This window comes from Lynx rufus, unplaced genomic scaffold (genome assembly GCF_022079265.1).
Source record: "Lynx rufus isolate CCGP_SWC_20201006 ecotype Redwood Valley unplaced genomic scaffold, mLynRuf1.p SCAF_1, whole genome shotgun sequence".
Classification (NCBI taxonomy): Eukaryota; Metazoa; Chordata; class Mammalia; order Carnivora; family Felidae; genus Lynx; species Lynx rufus.
Genome location: NW_025814823.1, coordinates 6,835,943 through 6,858,915, shown reverse-complemented (window position 1 = coordinate 6,858,915; position 22,973 = coordinate 6,835,943). Strand labels below are relative to the sequence as shown.

Below are 22,973 nucleotides of genomic sequence, written 5' to 3'. Positions count from 1 at the left end.
GTTCTCCCTGAGGACTGAACTCAGGGCCTTCACATGATGAGTCTGACATACTCACTGTCAGCTGAGCTGAGTGTGTGTGTGTGTGTGTGTGTGTGTGTGTTGTAACTGTTCTTAACATATTCATTTACTCATTCATTATGTTCCCATTAGATGTTGAAGGTCTTACAAAAATGAAGGACTTCTCTCTACATATCTTCGGTTCAGATTCCTTATGTGGTATATACTCTAGGGGCAGTTTAAATGAAACAAAGCAAGAGTTTAAGAGGAGCGAGAGTATTTCTGCCTGAAGTGATCAGGGCCGACTTTGCACAGAACGCGACATTTGGACCTCACCTTTAAGTAAATGCGATTTCAGTGAGTAGAGAGAGGAGATGCCATAATCCTCCGTGAGGGCGGGATTTGTACTTATCTTGTTGACTGCTGGCTTCTCTAGCTACTAACCGGTCCCTGATGCCTGGTAGGTGTTCAACAGAGATTTATTTAATGACCATTTGCGTGCAGGGTGAAGAGAAGAGACACATAATCAAATTCTAGAGTCGTGGAAGCCAGGGTTTTGTTTTTTTCATACAAAAATTAGCCTACTTTTGCTGAAGGCTAAGCTGCATGAAGAGGAAAATTGGAAACTGAAATTGGAAAGTTCTGTATTGAATCCAGGTTCTAGTAGCCTAAGGAGTACTCAGTAGATAATCGTGACAACGGCTTGGAAATATTCATCTGGGGTGTTTTTTAAAATCAGTGGGATAGATCAAAAGTAAAGAAACCAATTATAAATCTATTAAAAGAGAGTTGAGGAGACGTGGACACAGGCTGGATATTTGACAATGTTAAGAAATTCTTGTTCATTTAAGTGTGATAGTAATATTTTGGTTATGTCTTAGAGAAACATGGGGAAATATTTACAGGTAAAATAATACGATGTCTGGGTTTGCTTCAAAATCATCCTGGGAATTGTGGGGGGAGGGATACGGATAAACCAAGCATGTCATGTATTAATACCTGGTAAAATTGGGGGATGGCTAAGGAGCTTTCTGGGGTGATGGAAATGTTTTATATATTGATTGGGAGTGGCAGTGAAACAGGCACATACATTTGTCAGAACACATTGTGCACTTAAAGTTTATGCATTTTACTATATGTACGTTTTATGTAGAAAAACTAGGTAATGGTTTAGGTGGGTTCATCTTACTATTCTGTCTACTTTCTAAAGTATGTTTGAACATTTCCTAATACAAAGTAGAAAGAAAGAAAAAAGAAAAGAGAAGAAAAGAAAAGGAAAGGAAAGAAAGGAAGAAAGAAAGAAAGAAAGAAAGAAAGAAAGAAAGAAAGAAAGAAAGAAAGAAAAGGAAGGAAGGAAGGAAGGAAGGGGGGGAAGAGAGGAAGAAACCTACTGCAATATTGGGAGCAGGACAATTATTTCAATTGAAGTTGTGGTATGGCATAACACGGGATCAAGTGAGAGTGACACCTTTCAGGTTACAACAGATAACGGATCACTCGGATTGAGCGGGTTTCGCCTCATTGGAACACTGGTGCAGTATTGCAGAAAACGGCATGGGTGGCTTTGACCTAGGCGTTCAAAGGAAAAAGCACAGAAGGATTTTCATTCAGTATTTTCTGATTTAGTTTGCATGTTCTCCAACCGATTTCATTATCAACATCATCAACACATCTACTTGATAGTCTCATCCGTAAACTTGTTACTCCATCATCTCATGAGGAAAAAAACAATTTGAAGAAATTTTCTTTGATGTGCCTTTGGTGGGATTGAGACTTTCTCAGACCATAATTATGGACCCAGGAGGAAAGGCATTTAGGGCTCTCCAGGCTGGGGCCTAATCCTAAAGAGATCTCTCTTGGAGCTAGTGTCCCTGGGTGCCTTGCTTCTATCAGAACTATGTCCATGGAATAGATAGTATTGTCATTTTCATGCCTGTAGATCTATTTTTACTTTAATATTTGAATGGTAACAGTTTCTGTGGGTATGTTTTTTTTCTACAGATTTGATATTATGATGACTAGAAACACCATTGATGCAAAAGTTGGAGCAGCAGTGGTCAAGGAAAGTTTTCATGACAAGGTTGACCGATCTTGTCCGTGAACAAAGATGAACAACAGGCTTTAAATGTCGTGTGTGCCAGGGGAGCCTTTCATCCAAGACTTCACAATAACATTCTGGATTATATTCAAATGAGATTAAACATACCGTCCCAGAGACACCCTGACAGGATTGAAGGGAGACATTACCGGAGGCAGCTGTGGCGTGGCAGTGACTTACTCTGCCAGTCCCGCCCCACACGGACACCGTTTACCTGAATGTGTTCTTTGCTTCTTCCGTTCTGACTGAATCCTTGTATCGGCCAGGGGGGCCCCCATCCCTCAGACAGCCCAGTGCCTCGAGGGAAGCTGACTCCCACCCCCAGCTCCAGGGGTGAGCCTGCTTAGTTACAGCCAACCCCGTACTTACACTCTCACCAGTAGATTGTTCAGAAACCCACTTGGTCTGTTTCCTCCGACTAAGTGTAAACTCTGCGAGAATGTGGATGTTCATCTGTCTTGCCAAAGAACCTAGAACGGTGCCTGGCACATAGTTCTTAATAAACATTTCGCGAATTCCTTTTCTCATTCCTCTTCAGCAAACTGTAAATGAACACCTACTACCTGTCAGGGACTCTTCTGGATGCAAAAGTACACAAGACTCAAGAAGTCTAGCAAGGAAGACAGACATATAAACAAGTCTCTAGTAATATACCATGGTTAGCGCTGTCATGAATTACACATACAGGGCTGGAGGGGCACGGAAGGAGCAGCCGACTTCCTCCAGGGAACTCACACGAGGCTTCCCAGCGCTTCTTCCGGCACTTGGAGCAGATCTTCGAAGATGAGCAGAGATTTTCCAGGTGAAGCGTCAGACCAACCGCAGTGGGGCCACGTCATCTGTTGACCAAACCAGGGCATTTGGAGAGTGAAAGGGAGGCTCCTAAGAATTACACTGAATGACGCGTGTAAGCAGAGACCGTTCTGGGCAAACCAAGCCACGTGGTCAGTCCTGGAAGAAGGAGGAACACGGGAGCAGGCGAGGAGGTAGAAACACCCCGGGGAAGGCCAGCACCCTGGTGCGTCGGAGTAAGGAGTGTGGTGCGGTTGGAGGACGGGCTGTGGCTTGAGTGAAGGGTGAGGGATACGGTGTGAGGGACCTGTTCTGGTGAGCCAAGAACTCCGACTGGGTCCGCCAGCATCCGGGACCCGTGGAGCTTTCTCAGCAGGAGAGCACCGTGATCAGATTTGCATCTGGGGACAAGAGTTCTGCCGGGCATGTAGAGAAAGAACCGGAGGGACGCAGACTAAAGGGCAGCCAGGCGGGAGGCTGGTGCCGCGGCTCGCCGAGGGAGGATGGGCCCCTGATCTCAGGCGGCATGGAAGGGCGGGTTCCGAAGGAAGGACGTGCTCGAGGTAACGCTGCCGTGGAACGAACTTGCATGGAGGGCCAGGGGGTGAGGAGCAGAAGAAACGGATGATGCCGAAGTTTCCAGACCGGGTGACGGCGGCTTTTGCTGTCCATTCCCATACATGGTGACAAGCGGAAAATGACCTCGGCTGCTTGGCGGACGGAGAGTGGCCGGGGAGCAGCTACAGGAAGCTGAATCGTGTAGGGGCCGAGTGCCAAGGCAAGAGGCCAATCCGAAAGCTGAGTCACTGTATCCAAGGGGTCAGCACGGGGGGAAAAGAAGGAGCCAACGTGCCTCCTGGGACCAGGGAGGTCCGTGAAGGAGAAGTATTGAAGCAGACGGGCAGGGAAGCAGGTACCCGAGGGCGGATCCGTGGAAGGACAGATAAGACATGCCCCCCTGCGGTTGGAGAAGTAGACCGGGCGGCAGAAGAGGTGAACCTGTAGGCAAGTCAACATAATAGGAGTGATCGGTGTGTTCGGTGCCCAGGGGAGGAACGAACTCAGCATAGGTGAACAAATTGGCATTGTTTTGTCTACAAGCCCTCGGTGATTTAAAAAAAAATTTTTGTTATTAGTGTTTTATTTATTTTTGACACAGAGAGAGAGAGCATGAGCGGGGGAGGGCAGAAAGGGAGGGAGACACAGAAGGCGAAGCAGCTCCAGGCTCTGAGCCGTCGCACAGAGCCCGACGCGGGGCTGGACCCCACAAACCACAAGCTCCTGACCTGAGCTGAAGTCGGATGCTCAACCGACTGAGCCAGCCGAGGCGCCCGGAGATGAAAACAATTTTAGGTTGTGCCTAGGAATTAAAAAAATATTGTCACATCAGGGCACCTGGGTGGCTCGGCCGGTTAAGTGTTGGACTTCGGTTCAGGTCATGATCTCCTGGTTCCTGAGTTCAAAACCCCCTTCGAGGGTCCTGATGTCAGCACAGAGCCTTCTTCAGACCCTCTGTCTCCCTCTCTCTCTCCTTCTCGCTCTCGAGAGTAAATAAACATTTACATGTAAAAAGATATATGTTGTCGCGTCAATATATTGCTGAAGCTCTAAAAATCTTCAATCTATCTAATTTTTGGAATAGTTATACACTCGGTAATTCAATCCCCCCAAAGTATCCAAAAAATATATGCACAGGAAAAACTCCCGCTTCCATCTCGTCCCCCGACGCTCCTGCGTCCTGGACCCCGGGACCGCGAACCGTCCCTGGCGCACCCGGCAGCAGTTCCTTTCTGCTAAATAGATTTCGGGAGCCTGGCGTCGGGGCCACGGGGCTCCGCTTGGCGAGCCGGACAGGGTGGTCTTCAGAAAGAGGGAGCGGCGGTCGCGGCCGGGCGGGAGCAGCTCAGGAACCCCCCCGGGCGGGGCGCCACGCGTCGCCAGGCGCCCCGGCCGACCGAGGCCGCGTGGCCAGGAGGCCCGGTGCGTGCTGAGGGGCGACGGCGACAGTCAAATCCCGGGGCGGGGCGGGGGGCCCAAGCGGGCCCTGACGAGCTCCAGACGCGCGGGCGAACTCTGGCGAAGCGCGCGGAAAACGCCGCCCTGCAGACTCGAGGGGGCGGACGCCTGACGCCCGGAGAAGCCGTCTCCGCGGGGGGGTGGGGGGGGGAGGGGAGCCCGGAAGCCACGAGAAAGACCAGAGCGGCGACCGGGGCGTGCGAGCCACTCCGGAGGCCCGCGGACGTGCCGTCTTCTTTCCGTCTTTCTTTCCGGCGGCTCTTCTCGCGGGAACTGGGGGGAGAGGGACGTGCAAACGGGACGTGCCGGCCCCGAGAGGGTCGGCGAGGCGCCCGCAGAGCCCTCGAATCCGTCGCGTCGGCCGGGGACGGCGCGGGTCGCAATCCCCGTGTCTTCAGGGGCCCCGGGGCCGGAGGCGCCTCGGGCGTGGCGGGCGTCGGCTTCGGTTCCCAGGCCGCCGCGCGCGTCCGGTCGGCCTTCCCGCCTGCCCTGCGGGCTTGGGGGGCGGGGCTCGCCTCGCCGACGAGGCCCCGGTCGTCACGCGGCTCCCGCCCGGGGTGGGGTGGGGGGGGGGGCGGGGTCCGGGAAGGGCCGGGAGGCGACCGGGCGAGGCACGGAGGATGTTCCAGGGACGACGGCCGCCCGCAGGCGGCACGGAGCTCGTCGCGGTGTGAGGCGCGGCGGGGAGGCGTGCGTGAGAGGAGCACGGTGGCCGAGGGGGGAGGACCGCAGACGAAGCCGGGAAGGGGGGGAGGGGAGGGGCGGAGGAGGAGGGGGGAGGGTGAGGAGGGGGGAATAAGGGAAAGATCGGCTCCTGAAGTGCCAGGCGTTGTTTTAAGTACTCTACAGGCGTTCACGGAGGTCGCAAAATGCCTCAGGAGGTAGGTCATAGTGTATTCTATACGGCGTAATATATGTAATACGTATATTAGATCAGTGCCTCTCGGCCTCATTGTGCTAGAATTGAAAGGAGGCTCTTTTCCGTGAGCTGGGAGAGCAGAGCGGCTACAAATGTGGCCTTCGCAGCCGGGTTCAAATCCTGGTTCCTTGCTTACTAACTGTGCCATCTAGGGAAAGTTAACTCTGTGCCTCAGGGCCCCTGCCTCGAAAATGGGCATAATAATAGCACTTACCTCACCGGGTTGTTACGAGGATCTGGTAAGTTGGTGTATCGAAAAGTCCTCGGTAAGCATTACCTGTCCCTATGGATGTCTTATGCCCCACCCTTCCCCCCACACTTTCTCCCCCCCACTTCCTCCCCCCACTTCCTTCCCCCTCCCCCCACTTCCTCCCCCTCCCCCCACTTCCTCCCCCCACTTCCTTCCCCCTCCCCCACTTCCTTTCCCCCTCCCCCCACTTCCTTTCCCCCCTCCCCCACTTCCTTCCCCCTCTCCCCACTTCCTTCCCCCTCTCCCCCACTTCCTTCCCCCTCCCCCCCACTTCCTCCCCCCACTTCCTTCCCCCTCCCCCACTTCCTCCCCCCACTTCCTTCCCCCTCCCCCCACTTCCTTTCCCCCTCCCCCACTTCCTTCCCCCTCCCCCACTTCCTTCCCCCTCCCCCACTTCCTCCCCCCACTTCCTCCCCCCTCTCCCACTTCCTTCCCCCTCCCCCACTTCCTCCCCCCTCTCCCACTTCCTTCCCCCTCCCCCACTTCCTCCCCCCTCTCCCACTTCCTTCCCCCTCCCCCCCACTTCCTTCCCCTCCCCCCACTTCCCCCACTTCCTTCCCCATCCCCCCACTTCCTCCCCCCACTTCCTTCCCCCTCCCCCCCACTTCCTTCCCCTCCCCCCAAGCAAACTTCCATTTATTTATGTGAGCTGGTACAAATTCAGATGCCTTTAGGGAGAAGACAAATAGCCAGAAATACACAAGCACAACTCGTGTTGTTGCTCTTCACATTCATTGTGCGTTTTACTGTGAGGGTTTGTGGCAGTCGTGGGTGGGGCCATTCTTCCCACATCATTGGCTCACTTCATGGGCTCTGTGTCACATTTTGCTGGTTCTTATGATTCATCAACGTTTTGCATTATTGTATCTGTTGTGGTCATCTGTGATCAGTGATCCCACAATCACTTTGTAATTGTTTTGGGGTGCCACAAACGGCACCCATATAAGACGATGAACTTAGTCAATAAATGTGTGTGTTCTGACTGCTCAGGTTGTTCCTCCTCTCTCTCTCTCTCTCTCTCTCTCTCTCTTTGGGTCTCCCTATTCCCTGGGACACAGCAATATTGAAATTAGGCCAATTAGTAACCCTGTAATGGCCTCTAAGTGCTCAAATGAAAGGAAAAAGCCACATGTCTCTCACTTAAAACCAGAAGTGACGAGGGGCGCCTGGGTGGCTCTGTCGGCTGAGCGTCAGACCCTGGCTCAGGTCATGATCTCGCGGTTGGTGGGTTCGAGCCCCCGTCAGGCTCTGTGCTGACAGCCTGGCGCCTGTTTCCGATTCTGTGTCTCCCTCTCTCTCTGCCCCTTCCCTGCGTGTGCTCTGTCTCTCGAACATGAATAAACGTTTAAAAAAAAAGAAGTTTGCTTTAAAAAAAAACTAGACGTGATTGAGCATAGTGCGGAACGCATGGTGAAAGCCGAGATAGGCCAAAAGCTGGGCCTCTGCAGCAAAAACACAAGCCAAGCTGGGAATGAAGAGGAAACAATCTTGAAGGAAGTTTAAAGTGCTGTGTTAGAAATGATACGCAAGTGAAACTGTTATCGCTGATACGGAGGCATTCTGAGTGTTCCGGAGAGACGATCACAAGAGCCACAACATTCCCTTGAGCCAAAGCCTGATCCACAGCGAGGACCCAACTGTAATCCTTTCTGTGAAGGCGAGAGAGAGGTGAGGAAGCACCAGAAGAAACGTTCGAAGGCTCGTGACCTTTAAGGAAAGAAGCCGTCTCTGTGCCATGAAATCGCAAGGTAAACCAGCAAATGCCGGTGTGGAGCTGCGGCGACGTATCCGGGTCTAGGTGCGATGGTAACGACGGTGGTAGTACTGAACAACAGGTTTTCAGTGTAGACGAAATGGCCTTCTAGTGGAAGAAGATGCCACTGAGGACTTGCACAGCTAGAGAGAAGTCAGTGGCCGGCCTCAAAGCTTCCGTCTTGTCAGGGGCTAAGGCAGCTGGTGATGTGAAGTCAGCGCTCACTGACCGTTCCAAAAACCCCCGGGCCCTTCAGAATTATGCTGAATCGACTCTGCCTGTGCTTTATAAATTTTTTTTTCAACGTTTATTTATTTTTTGGGGGGACAGAGAGAGACAGAGCATGAACGGGGGAGGGGCAGAGAGAGAGGGAGACACAGAATCGGAAGCAGGCTCCAGGCTCCGAGCCGTCAGCCCAGAGCCCGACGCGGGGCTCGAACTCACGGACCGCGAGATCGTGACCTGGCTGAAGTCGGACGCTCAACCGACTGCGCCACCCAGGCGCCCCTGCCTGTGCTTTATAGATGATACCCCGAAGCCCGAATGACAGCACGTCTGTTTACAGCACGGTTCACTGAATATTTGAAGCCCACTGTTGAGAACTACCGCTAAGAAAAATGATTCCTTTCAAAATATTCCTCCTCACGGACCAATACACCTGGTCACCCGAGAGCCCTGCTATGTACAAAACCCCGCAGGCCTTATATTTTAATAGGTAGGTTTTGTAAGGTCATAGCTGCCATACGTAGTGATCCCTCTGGTAGATCTGGGCTAAGCAAATAAAACCTTCTGGAAAGGATTCTAGATGCCATTAAGAACATTAAGAACATTCTAGATTCTGGATGCCATTAAGAACATTCAATATGCACGGGCAGAGGGCAAAATATCCACCGCTGCTGGCGTTTGGCAGAAGTGGATTCCCACCCTTGGGGATGACTCTGGGGGCTCGGGACGTCAGTGGAGGCAGTCACGGCGGATGTGGCGGAAACAGCGAGAGAACCAGGACTAGACGAAGTGGGGCCTTAAGGTGGACGGCGTTGCCGCGATCTCGTGACAGGACGCGAAGGGGTGAGGACTGCTTCTCACCGCTGAGCAGAGAACGTGGTTTCTCCAGATGGGACTCTGCTCCTGCTGAAGATGCCGTGAAGCTTGCTGACGTGACAACACGGGATTTAGAAGTTAAAGCAGGGCAGGGTTTGAGAGGATGGACTCCAGTTTTGAAGGAGGTTCTACTGTGGGGGAAATTCTATCAAACAGCAAGAGACACTACAGGGAAATTGTCTGTGAAAGAAAGAGTCCGTCAATGGGGCAAACTTTATTGTTTTCTTTTACAAAATTGCCATATGCATATATATGTATATAATATATAACAATAGTAATAAACGTATTTTTTAAGTTAAGGTACATTGTCTTTTAGACACAATGCTATTGCACACTTAAAAGACTGTAGTCGAGTGTAACCGGAACTTTTTATATGTCCTGGGAGACTCCCAAATTAATTTGACTTGCTTTATTGCAATATTTGCTTTTTTGCGGTGGTCTGGAACCAAGCCCACGATATCTCCGTGCTATGCCTGTATGAGGTGACGCGTGGTTAACTAGACGCGAGATGAGTAACAGAAAATATGAAGTAGCTTGCAAGGTTCTGGTCTTTGCAGGATTGTGTAAAACTATTCAAATGAAAAAAATATTTAAAAATTTAAAACCGAGTAGATTAAGTTGGCCCTGGTCTGTTTACTTGCTTGGTCCTTGAAGTTACCTGGGTAAATTTTGCAGTTTCCGCACTCAGGAAGGCCCCAAACAAGTCAGTTATACACATACTCGTGTTTCTCTAGGTACAACGGTCTTTGTAAAAACTGTTCCAAACCCAGACGACTCCTTCTAAGCTCTGGGTACAATAGTGTGGTGTTTCAGTCAAATCTTATCTTAACTGTATCGCATATGGTAAGAAATACCCCAGGGCAGTGCCTAGCACATAGAAGAATCTCTTTTTATATCCGTGCCTCTCCAGTCGACCTGAGGCTAAGGCATTGTGAAGTTCTGCTATTAGGATCTATGACATCCCTCATGAATTTAGACTTCTATAACATCACCTAGACACAACTCTTGACAATTCTATCAGGAATCTATCTTTAAAAAGGCCAGTTCTCATGTAACATGATGTGTAAAGCTGGTGGCCTTCCTTCCTGTGACGTTTTAGGATTCATGGACGAAGAAGCGTATTGGTGGGCTCAAATTCTGGCACATTAAACCTGTTTCCTGGAACAGAATAGGAATTGAGGAGGACAGGAGTTATATACAGGCATTTATCCACAGAGACAAGGCGGGGTCTGGGAGCCTGGTGACAGCGGTAGGCCCTGGGGGTCTGAGCAGAACAGAACACAAAGAATTCGGGTGGGTGATTCTTCCGAGTCTGGGCAGGGAGACAGGGAGACAAGCACCGCAAACCTGAGTGTGCGCTGGCGTAAAGTAGGGTCCTCGCCACTGGCTTGGGTATCAGGGCAAAGAGGGAGGGCCCCAGCTTCCGTGGAAGTAGGTGCCTGGTGAACCAGGCCAGCTACTATGGGGACTTCGCTATATTCTATTCGCAATTTTTTCTCCCCAGGCAAGCTTATAAAGGAAATCACTATGGAAACAGCATTCATGTACCAGAAATCTGTTTTGCACCTCAATTTTGTTTGCTGTGTTTTGAATGCTTTGAACCATTAGACAAGGCGTATCTGATTTTTGAGCTTCATCTGAATTCAGGCCCTCGGCCACACTGAAATGGGGGAACCCCAAAAAGCACCCCATCACGGCAGCTCACCAATCGGGAAATGTTGCAACCTTTCTAACATAATAAAGTCACTCTACTAGCTTGAACTACTTTCTTAAGTAGGAAGAAATAAAGCTGAGCTGCCTGACACGAGGAACAGGATGCAAAAGAGGAACTGTACCCTTAGCTGCCACGGCTTAAGTAGCTCTCACACGACATTTCTCTCACTTGCGAGACTTGTCTATGGTAACGTCATCATCACGGCTGGGTTGAGATCTTCCCTGCTTTGGAACTCAACTTTCAGAACAAATATATTTAGGTACTGTATTTATAAACATACTCTAAATTTATGGCCAGCAGGGGAGGCGGGAAGGCAGCTTGGCTCCCTTTCCTCATTATTTATTTCTTAATTCACGGAGCGAAATATACAGTTTCATTTTTATCTTACTAATTTGTCTTTCGCGAAGTCACGGTGTTTTGACCCAACATATGTCAAAGAAACAGACCACCTTACATTTTGTTAAGTGCCTGGGACGTACGGATGCTTATCGGGTTATTTTAACCGTACAGAAGCAGGTTTCCTCCCACGCCACCCAGAATTATCCAGATCATCAGCTCCGTTTTCTGTTTGGGCAGTGGGGGCCGGCTGTCCCCTCGCTCTCGGCAGAGGCGGCGGGTCAGTCCCTTCCGGGACTTACTCAGGCCGCCGCCGCCCAAGCAGCGGCGGGCGCACGCTCCCCGCGCGCCGCTCTCGCCGCCCGAGCTCCGCCGGCGCGCGGGCTCTAGGACCGCGCGGGACACGGGCGGGAGGCGGGGGTCCGGCCGTGCGCGGGGTGGGGCCGCGCCGGAGTTCCCCGGCTCGCGCGCTCCGGAGCCGAAGAGGCGTGCGCGGCGGGGTGGGCGGGGCCGCGCGGGGCGGTCGGAGCGCGCGGCGGGGTGGGCGGGGCCGCGCGGGGCGGTCGGAGCGCGCGGCGGGGTGGGCGGGGCCGCGCGGGGCGGTCGGAGCGCACGGCGGGAGGGCGGGGCCGCGCGCAGCGGGAGGGCGGGGCCGCGCGCAGCGGGAGGGCGGGGCCGCGCGGGGCGGTCGGAGCGCGCGGCGGGAGGGCGGGGCGCGCCGCTGGGCCGCGCAGCTGTCGGGCTGGCCGGGCATTAGGGCCGCCGCGGAGCAGGCTCCCCAGCGCGCAGGGCGGGGTGTACGGCGGGCGGCTTCGCGGGCAGGCGCGGGCCCCGAGGCAGCGGCTGCGCCCTGCGCCGGGGAGGAGCCGGGGGCGGGCGGGCGGGGACTGGGGCCCGAGGCGGGGAGTGCCGGAGCGCCGGCGGCGACGACGGCAGCGGCGGCAGAGCAGGCTCGGTGCGTGGGTCCTCGGCGGCTGGGGGTCCGCCCGCGGGCTGCGGTGCAAGCGGGCGGCCCGGCTCCTCTCCTCCCCCGCCCGCCGCCGCCGCCGCTGTGATTGGGTGGAAGATGGCGTTGGGCGGATGGAAATCCTAATGACAGTCTCCAAATTCGCCTCCATCTGTACCATGGTAGGTGCGGCGGGAGGGCGGCGGGGGCGGCCCGGGACCCCCGCGGGCGGGCGGGCGGCCGCGGCCCTTGTCTCCCGCCCCTCGCCCGGGCGGCCCGCGGGGCCTAGCGCGGGGGCCCGGGGCCCGCGGCCCGGGCGGGGGCGGTTGGACGGCGGCGGGCGGGGAGCGCGGGGGCTCAGCTGCCCCCCGGGAAGCGGGGAGGCGCCCGGCGAGCCGGGGCGGCGCGAGGGTGGCCGGCGCGGGGGGCGACCGTGCCGGACGTGGCGGGGCGCGGGCACCGGTCGTCGGCGCCCCCGGGCTCAACTGCTCAAGTCTTCCCGCGGCGCCGGGGCGGAGCGGCGAGGCGCACCCCGGGCTGTGGGCGCGCGGCCCCCGGCCGGGGTCGGAGGTGGAAGGACGCCTCTCCGTTTCCGTCTGGCGGTGCGCGGAGCGGGGAGGTGGCCCCGGGCGGGGGTGGGGGGTCCGCGGGGCAGGAAGGCAGGGTCTCATTCCTGCCGGGAGAGGACGGAAGTCAAGTGCAGATTTCCTCCCCGCGCCTCTGGCGAGGCCGAGGCCCCCACCCGGTGCTGAAGGGGAAGGGGGTGTGTGTGAAGGTGGAAACTTTAAATAAGTGCTGTTGAAAATTTTCCTATTTTCTGCTCTTGCTGAGCAACGAGCTCTCCGTTTTCCAGCCATGTGTCCAGGTGGCAGTCTCGTCTTTGCGAATCCACGTTAATCTTGAAAACAGCTTAAGCTCTCCCGTCGATTGTTTACTTTAATAACACCAGACACATCTGCGTGTGGCTGGAAGTATTTCTGTACAGGCTCGTTGTTGGGGTTTCGTTGGGGGCTTTGAAATAGACTTTAAGGGACAAGTGCTAATGCCTGTTGCAAAGTCCCGAATTCATTAAAGCAAAACGTGGGGGCGTTTGAATCTCGTTTTTGTGATTGGCCAGAAGGGCCACAGTTTTCCACGCGATGGGGCAAATTCGTTCCATTAGCTGCACATGAGCCACCATCTAGGGATCATAATTGGGAGCCCTCACGGAAAGAAAGTTACTCTTTGCAACGTGGGCCTAGTGATTGTGTTATTAAAGACTCCTGAAATCTTTCCTTCTGTTTTGGGTCTTGCGGGCCCTTTTTGTGCACCTGATCGCATACAGGAGCTCCCCAAGCAATCTTCGGCTTAAGAGTAGTACATTGTACATGCCTTTCTTTAAGGAGCGGCGAATCAGATTGGAAAGATGCTTTAGAAGCAGAATCTATACTGCGCGCTTGGGAAACAGCACAAAAAATGGCTGAAGTCAGGTGGGATTAAAATCGCACAGTATTAAATCATTGAAGAGTGAACCGTTGAAGAATCCATTTCCCCAAATGGATGTTTGTTCTTTCTCATAAATACACGGTTTAGGAAAGCAGTGATGTTAAAGGGACTAGATTAAAACGATTCCCCAGGATCTTTTGGATTCATTATTTTTAGGTGTGCCAATTATCTTGTTTCAGAAGGAATGTGATAATTAAGTCTTTGAAAGTGATAATCTTGCCAGATTGCTGAGCTATACAGATTGTCTGGTCATAATTCACTGTCAGAGTCTATTGCTTCAGGAGCGATGTGTTTCCTTTTTACTGACCATTTGTTCACTCAAGTATATCAGATACATGCTTAGCACCTGCTAAGTGCCAAGACTGGCCGAGTGCTGGGGGGAACAGTCGTGATCAGGGCGGTCCCTGCTTTTCATAGTGTATATATTCTAGTGGAGGGACACAAACAATATTCAGGTTAACATAATAAATATATATGCTTTAATTAGATTAGGAGAATGAGGAAGAGGTTTGCCAAGTCAAACACTAAGCCATGCCATCTGACCCAAAGAATGTTAGACTCTTAAGCTCTTTCTAGGGCTTTCACTCAAGTGCATTTAATACATGTATTTGTGCATCTTACTGGTGAGTAGGGAAATATCAGTGCCTGGTCAAATAAGATTGTTCCAAAAACTAGTGTTAGAATTGGATGTGTCTGTCTTCATATTTGAATAAATTCTGATGCACTCCCAAAATAACTCTAAATATCTCAAAGTAATCTGTAATCTTTAAAGAAAAATTTTTTTTCTTAATGTTTATTTGTTTTTGAGAGAGAGAGAGAGAGAGACAGAGCATGAGCAGGGGAGGGGCAGAGAGAGGGAGACACAGAATCCGAAGCAGGCTCCAGGCTCTGAGCTGGCAGCACAGAGCCCGACGTGGGGCTCGAACTCACGGACTGTGAAATCGTGACCCGAGCCAAAGTCGGACGCTCAGATGACTGAGCCGCTCAAGCACCCCACAGTAATCTATAATCTCTTGAGGGAAGACTGCAACCCATCTTCTGAGAGTTACAAAATTGACAGTCAAGAAAAGCAGAGATATTTACCTTTATGCCTTTGTAGGTGCTGTTTTGCTAAGCTTCGAACACTCTCCTTTCACCTCTTGTCTGGTGAGGGCATACCTGTCTCTCAAGCTGGTAGCCTTATCCTAATCCTGCCCCTGTCCCTCCTCACCCTCTCTCCCCCTCGTATAATTTCACAGAATTTTTGTAGTCTCAGTGGCATTAATCCTACTGTACTGAAAATTTTTCTGTTGTCTCTTTATTAGACTGTGAAGGCCTTGCGGGGAAGGACTCTCATTTATTTCTGCAGTTTGGTGTAGGGCTAACTTTTGCATACAATAGAACAGCTTCTCAGAGCCCTGCATTTCTCCTACCCATGTCTGGCGGAAGTGAGTTTGGTTGGCATGGATGAGGTTGGGGGTGTGTATGGAGTGTTAGACGGAAGAGGAGTTGGACCGAAGGAGAATGATGCTTTCCACTCAGAGAATCAGCATCTTTGGCGATATTTATGATGAGTTGGAATTTTGTTCTAGAAAATAAAGTTTACCTAATTTTTTCATTTGTCGACGTAAGGTCTCTGGGCGAATTGGCAATACCTTCCTTGGATTAAGTAGCTGTTAAAAACAAATCTTTTCGATATGTCTTACCCTGGATCACCATTGTTCTGCTAACGTGTGAAAATCAGTTTTTCTTAAGTTAGTGTTGTAGCCTGGCTTAAATGAGTGATTATGTTTAGATTGCAGTGAATAATAAATTTGCAAACATATCTCTAGAAATACCTCATGCTATTATTTGTCCATGAAATAATATATTTTCAGGAGTGCCTGGCTGGCTCAGATTTCTTTGGCTCTTGATTTCTGCTCAGGTCGTGATCTCACAGTGCGTGGGTTCAAATCCCACTCTGGGTTCTGTGCCGACAGTGGGGAGCCTGCTTGGGTGGGATTCTCTCTCTCCCTCTCTCTTGCCTCTTCCCCCTTCCCCGTTTGCATGTGTGCTCTCTCTCTCTCTCTCTCTCTTTTTCTCAGACTTCAAAAAAAAAAAAATAGTATACGTTTATTTTGCCGGCTTCAGATTTCACAGAGTAGCTACCTAATAGCGTGTATGTGATAATTGTGAAATGATGGGAAAAGTGACTGGATACATATAAAGGGTTGAAAATTGAGGTGGAAGTTGGTAGAGCAGTTTTGGGTGGCCTAGGACAGGACTAGGAAGTTATAGTATGGGTCCTGGCCGTTACACGGAGGCAGGTGCTCTTAGCACAGCAGTGGGGACTCTCTCATACATGTTAGCATCAGCTGACCATTATTGTTTCCTGTTTGGGTTGTAGAAGTCAAGGCTGGGAAGCGATTGTTGGGGAGGGGCACTGGATAAAGGAGAAGTTGTTGCCGCTAGAAGGTGGTGGATCCGGGGGTGACGCCGGCCTGGCTGCTTGCTCACTCCCAGTCACGGGGCAGGGAGTAGGGAGAGCCATTACAATGTGGTGTCCGTGAGGCCAAGGCCACGGGTTAGCTCTTGTTGGGTCTGACGGGTTTACTTCTTAAACGCCAGTCCCTGCCACAGCACCCGACGCATGGTAACCTTCAAACTACTTCTTGAAAGAAAGTCACGGGTGAGGCTGGCTATTTGTCTTTTCTTATGGTTTCGAGTCTCATCGAGGTCACTCAGTAAGACTTAAGATGTACGTATGGTCAGTGCAGTTAATCATCACTCCAGAAGGAAAGGAAAGGAAGGAGAAATTCTCACATCCTGTGACATGGTGATTGCCGCCCCTCGACCCCCCCTTGTGTGTGTGTGTGTGTGTGTGTTTGTGTGTGTCAGAGAGAGAGAGAGAGATCGTGTCTTCATGTACTCACAGTATTATATTAAATAATAAAATTCTTTGTTTTTTCTCAGGAAATAGGGTGGATGTAAATCTTTCATTAAAATAATTTTTACTAATATTTTATTAGTATATAATCGTGTTTCTATGGAACATTCAAAGTGGGTTGCCGTTGTTTTACTAATTTTTGCTGTTTTTTTTTATTTAAAAAAAAATTTTTTTTTTCAACGTTTATTTATTTTTGGGACAGAGAGAGACAGAGCATGAACGGGGGAGGGGCAGAGAGAGAGGGAGACACAGAATCGGAAACAGGCTCCAGGCTCTGAGCCGTCAGCACAGAGCCCATCGCGGGGCTCGAACTCACGGACCGCGAGATCGTGACCTGGCTGAAGTCGGACGCTTAACCGACTGCGCCACCCAGGCGCTCCTAATTTTTGCTGTTTTTATTGTAACTTAATTTTAGAGAGAAAAATTTCAAAAATAAGGAGGTTGTTTTTTTTTTTTTTATCACGTAAATGGTTAAATACTGATAAAGAGTGCTTGAGCATGTGTTTGAGGAGGCTTAGTGGAGAAAACGTTTAGAATAAGTATTATGAAAGTTTTATCTAAGCCTGCTAGTCTTCTGATTTTGGCTAAGATATATTTTCGTTATTAAAAATTATGCATTCTCCTTACAGAAGATTTGGAAAATATTCTGTAAAAAAGAGTTTGAAAACTCTTAAGCAAAAAGAAAATGACTTCCTTTACCTGCCAGAGCATATTTTGTCGTTTTTAAAAGAACTTAATTGAGCTCACACCCTGGATAAAATTTTACATTTCAGTTTTCCCCATGACTGATTGTCTTGCCAGGTTTTACGTTTGTACAGTGGCAGGGGAAGCACGGAGAGTTTAATATTTAAAATGATAATATGGCGAGATTGTTAACCCAGTAAGGTATGGTGATAGGCTACTAGGTTGTTGACCGGTTATTTATTGATCATTAGAGGATAAAGTTATATAGCCAGTAGAAATAGAATTTTATGAGCGATGGTGGGTTTATTCTAATCTTAGGTACTTATTATCACAAGCGGAGGTAAGACCATTGGGATTTGAAACTTCTAATATGCTTTAAAAGTATAGTTTGAAATACCGTATTCAAGTGTGTGGAATGTGTATAAAGACTCTCTTTTGTATCACGTAGTTTTGCTTACCTTCCTCCTCTGGCTAATCTTTTTATACTGGGTCTCAGAGCAGGTTAATGATTTACCCTACCATGACCCACGTGGTCAGTTTCAGCCAGACTTGATCACAGCATGGCTTGTTGTCTTACTTGATTCCAGGCCTTTGACAGGGCGCCCAGAGATGAAGTGCATCTCCATTTTGTTACTTGCACGTTTCTTTCTTCCTGGCTTTGAAGTCCTATTTCTTCTAGCTCTCTTGAAACTTTTACAGTCTCGGGAAAGATTATTTAACAGTATTATTTGTTTACTTAGCAGCATTAATTCCTTTCCAGAAACCATTTTTCAGCTTTAGGTACAGTCTAAATCAGATTTTCTTTTAGTAGCTTAATTCCAGAAATTTAATCTAGTATTTTGTTGTGTATCCTAAAGTATGGTATATTAAAACAGTTGGACCAGAAGGTAAATTCTAGTCCACATTTTTTTTTTTTTTTTGAGAGAGAGACAGAACGTGAGCGGGGGAGGGGCAGAGAGAGAGGGAGACACAGGATCCGAGGCAGGTTCCAGGCTCTGAGCTGTCCGAGCGGGGCTCAAACTCAGGAACTGTGAGATCACAACCTGAGCCGAAGTCGGACGCTTAACTGACTGAGCCACCCAGGCGCCCCTCTCGTCCACATTTTGACATTTAGATCTGTATATATGGGAAAGTCTCTCTCAAAAGTCCCAGTTGAATTTTCTCATTTGTAAAATAAGGGGATGAGACTAGACACTTTAATAAATATCTCTCATGTTTCCTTTTTGATCGAAAACTCAATACTCTGATCTTTGAGAGTTTATAAATTATTGATACTATCATTTTGGAAGCTTTAATCATATTTTATGTACTAATTTTTTCTTTTTACTTTTTGACTACCTTCCTCCCCCCACACCTTCCACTGCAACCACCAGTCTGTTCTCTTTATGTCTATGAGGTGTATGAGGTGGGGGGTTTTTTGTTTTTGTTTTTAAGATTCCACATATGAGAGTTCATATGGTATTTGTCTTTCTTTGTGTGACTTACTTAACATAATGCCCTCGGATCAATCCATGGTGTAACATGTGGCAAGATTTCATTCTTTTTTATGGCCGAGTAATATTCCATTGTATGCATATACCGTAATTTCTTTTATTCATGCATCCATCAGTGGATACTTAGGTTGCTTCTATGTCTTGGCCCTTGTAAATAGGGCTGCCTGTATCTTTTTGAGTCAGTGCTTTCCTTTTCTTCAGATAAATACCCAGAAGTGGAATTGCAGGATCATGGGGTAGTTCTGTTTTTAATTTTTTTGACGAACTTCCATTCTGCTTGCCATAGTGGTCGTACCAATTTATGTTCCCATCGGCAGTGCACAAAGGTTTCCTTTTCTTCGTGTTCTCACCAACACTTACTTCTTGTGTTTTTGGTACATTCTAACAGGTATGAGGTTTTGTATCTCATCATGGTTTTGATTTGCGTTTCTTTGAGGATTAACGGTGAGCATCTTTTCATAGACCTGTTGGCCATCTATATGTCTTTCGAAAAAAGTCTGTTCAGATCTTCTGCCCATTTTAAAAATCAGATTTTTTTTTTTTTTTTTTTTTTTGCTATTGACTCTATGAATGAGTTCTTTCTATATATACCTTGGATATTAGTCCCTTATCAGATACATGATTTGCAAATACTTCTCCCATTTAGTAGGTTGCTTCTAATCCTGTTTTAGATAATATAAGGAGCGTGGAATTAGATACAGTTAAATATGAGTTATGCCTAGGTTCCCAGTTTTGTTCATGGAAAGTTACAGTCCAAAGTAAATGCATGTTTCTTCCTTGAAAAACATGTAGTAGAAGTTAGTGATATTGCCATTTTATTCATTAGCAGGCTATTCTATGTAACTATTTACTCAGGTTTGAAATTTTCTTCTTTTCTGATATCATTCAAAAGAATTTTGAATTATTGCCCTTGATGGAGGTTCCACATTTGTTTACTTAGTTGTGTGACCTTGGACAAGTTACTTCTGCCTGCAATGGTTTCCTTATCTGTGTAATAGGGATAAAATGAGCCTGGGCGGCTCAGTAGTTTGAGCGTCAGACTCTTGACCTGGTCCGGCTCTTGACCTTGGCCCACGTCATGATCCCAGGGTCATGGGATGGAGCCCCACCTTGGGCTCCATGCTGAGTGTGAAGCCTGATTGGGACTCTCTTCCTCTGTTCCTCTCCTGCTCTCCTTTGCTCGCTCTCTCTCAAATTAAAGAAGAAGACGACAAAATTCTATCTGGCTCATGGTAATCACTTATGTAATGGCGGTGGAGGTTCTTGTTATTCTACCCTTCTAAAGTGATTTGCTCCCCTGGGCATGGAAAGGATCCTGGGGCACTACTGATTAATGTTCGTGGCCTCAACAAATGTTAGTAAGCAGAATTGAAATTTCTTTTATGCAGTGCAGTTCCTGAAGTTCATTTTCATCACAAGAAATAGCTTAGTGGTAGTATATTACACTGTGAAAGCACAGATTTATGTTGAGGTGGATCAGAGTCTGATGTTACAAACCAAGAATGTAGATTGTCGTTCTGTTTTGAATAGTTTGTAGAAAGATTTTATTCCTTTTGTCTGGGAATAAAACGGTCTAATTTGTGACATTCTCAACCATGTTTTAGAAGTTTAGGTAAGTTGGGAATACCACCTTTCGATGAGAAATCTTACCTTATTCTTTATACTAGAGAGAAAAAGCACACCAACTCTTTGCCCCTGTGAGAACGAGCTGTGTGCATTAAAGTCAGCTTCAGGCCTTATTTCCTTTCATATCTTCCTATTGTTCATGCCTCTGTCCTCTCCTGGAACAACGTCTCTTGCTGGCCTGCAGTGTAGTTACCCAGCCTACTTTCGTATCTTATCTAAAACTTCTCTCCCCGCCTCACGGCTGGAACAGGATTATTTAATATCTGTAAAGTACTTTAAGGATTGTAAGAGAAAGGTAAATGCTAGACCTTGTGAAGAGTTTCGTATGGGTTGCTGGACTGAAAACTTGAAACCGGACACACGGTGTTGTTGAAAATCCCTAAAACTAAAGTTTGATCGTTTAAAGCCCCACGCTTAGGCTTTGTGTTAAAGAGGGAGGTGAGGGGAGACCATTTAAGTACACTTTGCTTTGGAAAAAGCAAAGTTATTAAGTCTTTGCTTTCGCAGACGCGCTCCATCCAGAAGAACGTTGTGATAATGTCAAGTACAAGATATTTAACAGAGAACCTGATTGCAGCTCTTCATGATTTCATGATCCTAGATGTTCTCTGGCTTAGGCTCTTCTGTCGCTTCTCTGTGAGAAAGACCGTTAGCTGTTTTTTAAGAGATGGTGTAGTGGCTACAGAGTGTAGACGTTTGCCGGTAATCCCGTTTGTAGTAATCCACATGTCTAAGGCTGCGTGCCAGTAAAAATTTATGTCCAACTTAAACCGAGAAGTGATGTTTATTTCAGCGATGGCTCACAGATGTTCTTCTCGAAATGCTTTAGGTGCGGGAACCATCCGTGCATTTCATGCTTGTGAATGCTGGTTTAAATCACAGCATCTTTTAGCCGAGTTAGAGTACTGTTGCCTTTGATTTTATTTTGGTGTTTTAGTGACCCAGTAAGTCTTCTGCCTGATAGTAAGTGTTCTCCATGGGAGGATGGGGACTATTCGGGGGAATAATGGGCACTATTATTAAGCTGATAGTGACGTGCTTTTTTTGTTTGTTCTTTGGGTTTTTCGGGGGTGTGTGTAGAGAGTGCCTTTTCTTCAGTAAGTACTTTCAGGAAGTCTGAATGGAGAACTACACGATTATCAGGGTGTGTGTGGGTACTGAGAATACAGAGATGACCATGATAAGCCCTGGCCTCACAGAGCTTCCCCTGGAGTGTGTCCTGACTGGTTTATAGATGTGCTGAGAAAGTAATCCTCATGGCCACTGGGCAGCCAGGAGCCATCTGGATTGACCAGAGATCCTTGACCAGTCACATCCCGGTGAGAACAGCCTTATCTGTATATTTTTGTGGGCTCTACGGTTACTATTGTCTGTGTATACCACGATGAGAAAAAGGTTGGGAAGGAGGGTAGACTCAAAAGACGAGTGTAAGGAGATGGTTTTTGCATAAGTAATGATACATACACGCAAAAGAGAAAGTGGTCCACTCTGGGAGAGAGAAGAGGAATTCAGGGGAAAAGCTTCACAGAAGAGATTTGAATTTTGTGAAATGAAGTCATGTATTGCATGGGCAAGAACGGGGGGATTCCAGATGCAAGCAAAGGTATGCAGTCATGGGACAGATGATGTGCTGCTTTTAGAATCTGTAGCTGGTTTGCACGGAAGGAATCCTTGGAGGCTGGAGAGGAGGAAGGGGCAGACCACGAAATACCAAGAGAGTTTACCAACAACTATTGACTCTCTTTAGATATCCTTAAAATGTGTATTTAGCCTGAGAAAATGTAAGTTCAGAGGAAAGTTGTAGGGATCATGAAACAATGGAATTGATAAAAATGTGTCAGTATATTTAATTACATTGATTATTAAAAGTTCCTTTTTTTTTTTTTTTTTTTAAAGATGACAGTAACAAGATGGGGTAGAAAACTATTCAGTGGGTAGTTAAAACCTGTTAAAGGTCTTGTTCTCCCCTCCCCCCCCCCCCCCCCCCCCCCGCCCCTGCCCCTGCCCCGGGGCCCACAAGCCCCAGTATTAGAAAATTTAAAGTTACATATGCATGTTAAAACTCAAGGATAGATAAATACGAGTCCACACAAGAAACAAATTTTCTTGCTTCCAAACCAGCAGAAATGTAAACCAGCACTCAAACTCTGAGGGCAGGAAGATGGGAAAAACAAGAAGGGGGGAAAAAAAGTGATAAACAGAAGACAAAAATGAAGTGGAATAAGCCCTACTGCATTAATTACATTAAAGCTAAATAGATTAAATTTTTCTGTATTATGGTGAAGGGACTATGAAATTGGATAAAAGCCAAAATATTGCTAAACAAGAAACCTGCCTAAAACAAAAAGACGACATATCTAACAATGCAACACTGCTGCCATACCTAAGAAAACCAAATCTATGTATAGACTGGTCTTTGAGATATTTCAGGATCATTTCAAAGTTATTTAGGGCTTTTTTGTTGTTAGCTTCATACTTTCTCTGGCTGTCGTCTTGAAGATCCACTTAGGGTTAGGAAGGCTCAGGTAATAGTAACCCCGTTTTCACAGGTTGGAGACCTAGGCTTCAGGTCGCCACCACAGCAACTAGGGATGGGGGTCCAGAGTTCTCGACTTCCAAGTCTGTGATGATGTCCACAAGCCAATATGTTGAAGCTATCTTGGTTGGGACAAACTTGTTTCTCCTTCTTTTAAAAAAAAATTTTTTTTTTAACGTTTATTTATTTTTGAGACAGAGAGAGACAGAGCATGAACGGGGAGGGTCAGAGAGAGAGGGAGACACAGAATGGGAAGCAGGCTCCAGGCTCTGAGCCATCAGCCCAGAGCCCGATGCGGGGCTCGAACTCACGGACCGTGAGA

At 48.5% G+C, this 22,973-nt stretch overlaps 1 protein-coding gene across 1 annotated transcript in view; it reads left to right on the top strand.

Moving 5' to 3' along the window:
• Positions 1 to 11,844: 11,844 nt before the first annotated feature.
• The window catches only part of USP12 (ubiquitin specific peptidase 12), a 107,180-nt gene continuing 96,051 nt past the window's right edge, over positions 11,845 to 22,973 (top strand). Inside the window, exon 1 of the mRNA XM_047078065.1 lies at positions 11,845 to 12,104. Coding sequence (XP_046934021.1) covers positions 12,057 to 12,104 — 48 coding nt within the window. The 5' untranslated portion in view covers positions 11,845 to 12,056. The remainder of the gene's footprint in view (positions 12,105 to 22,973) is intronic.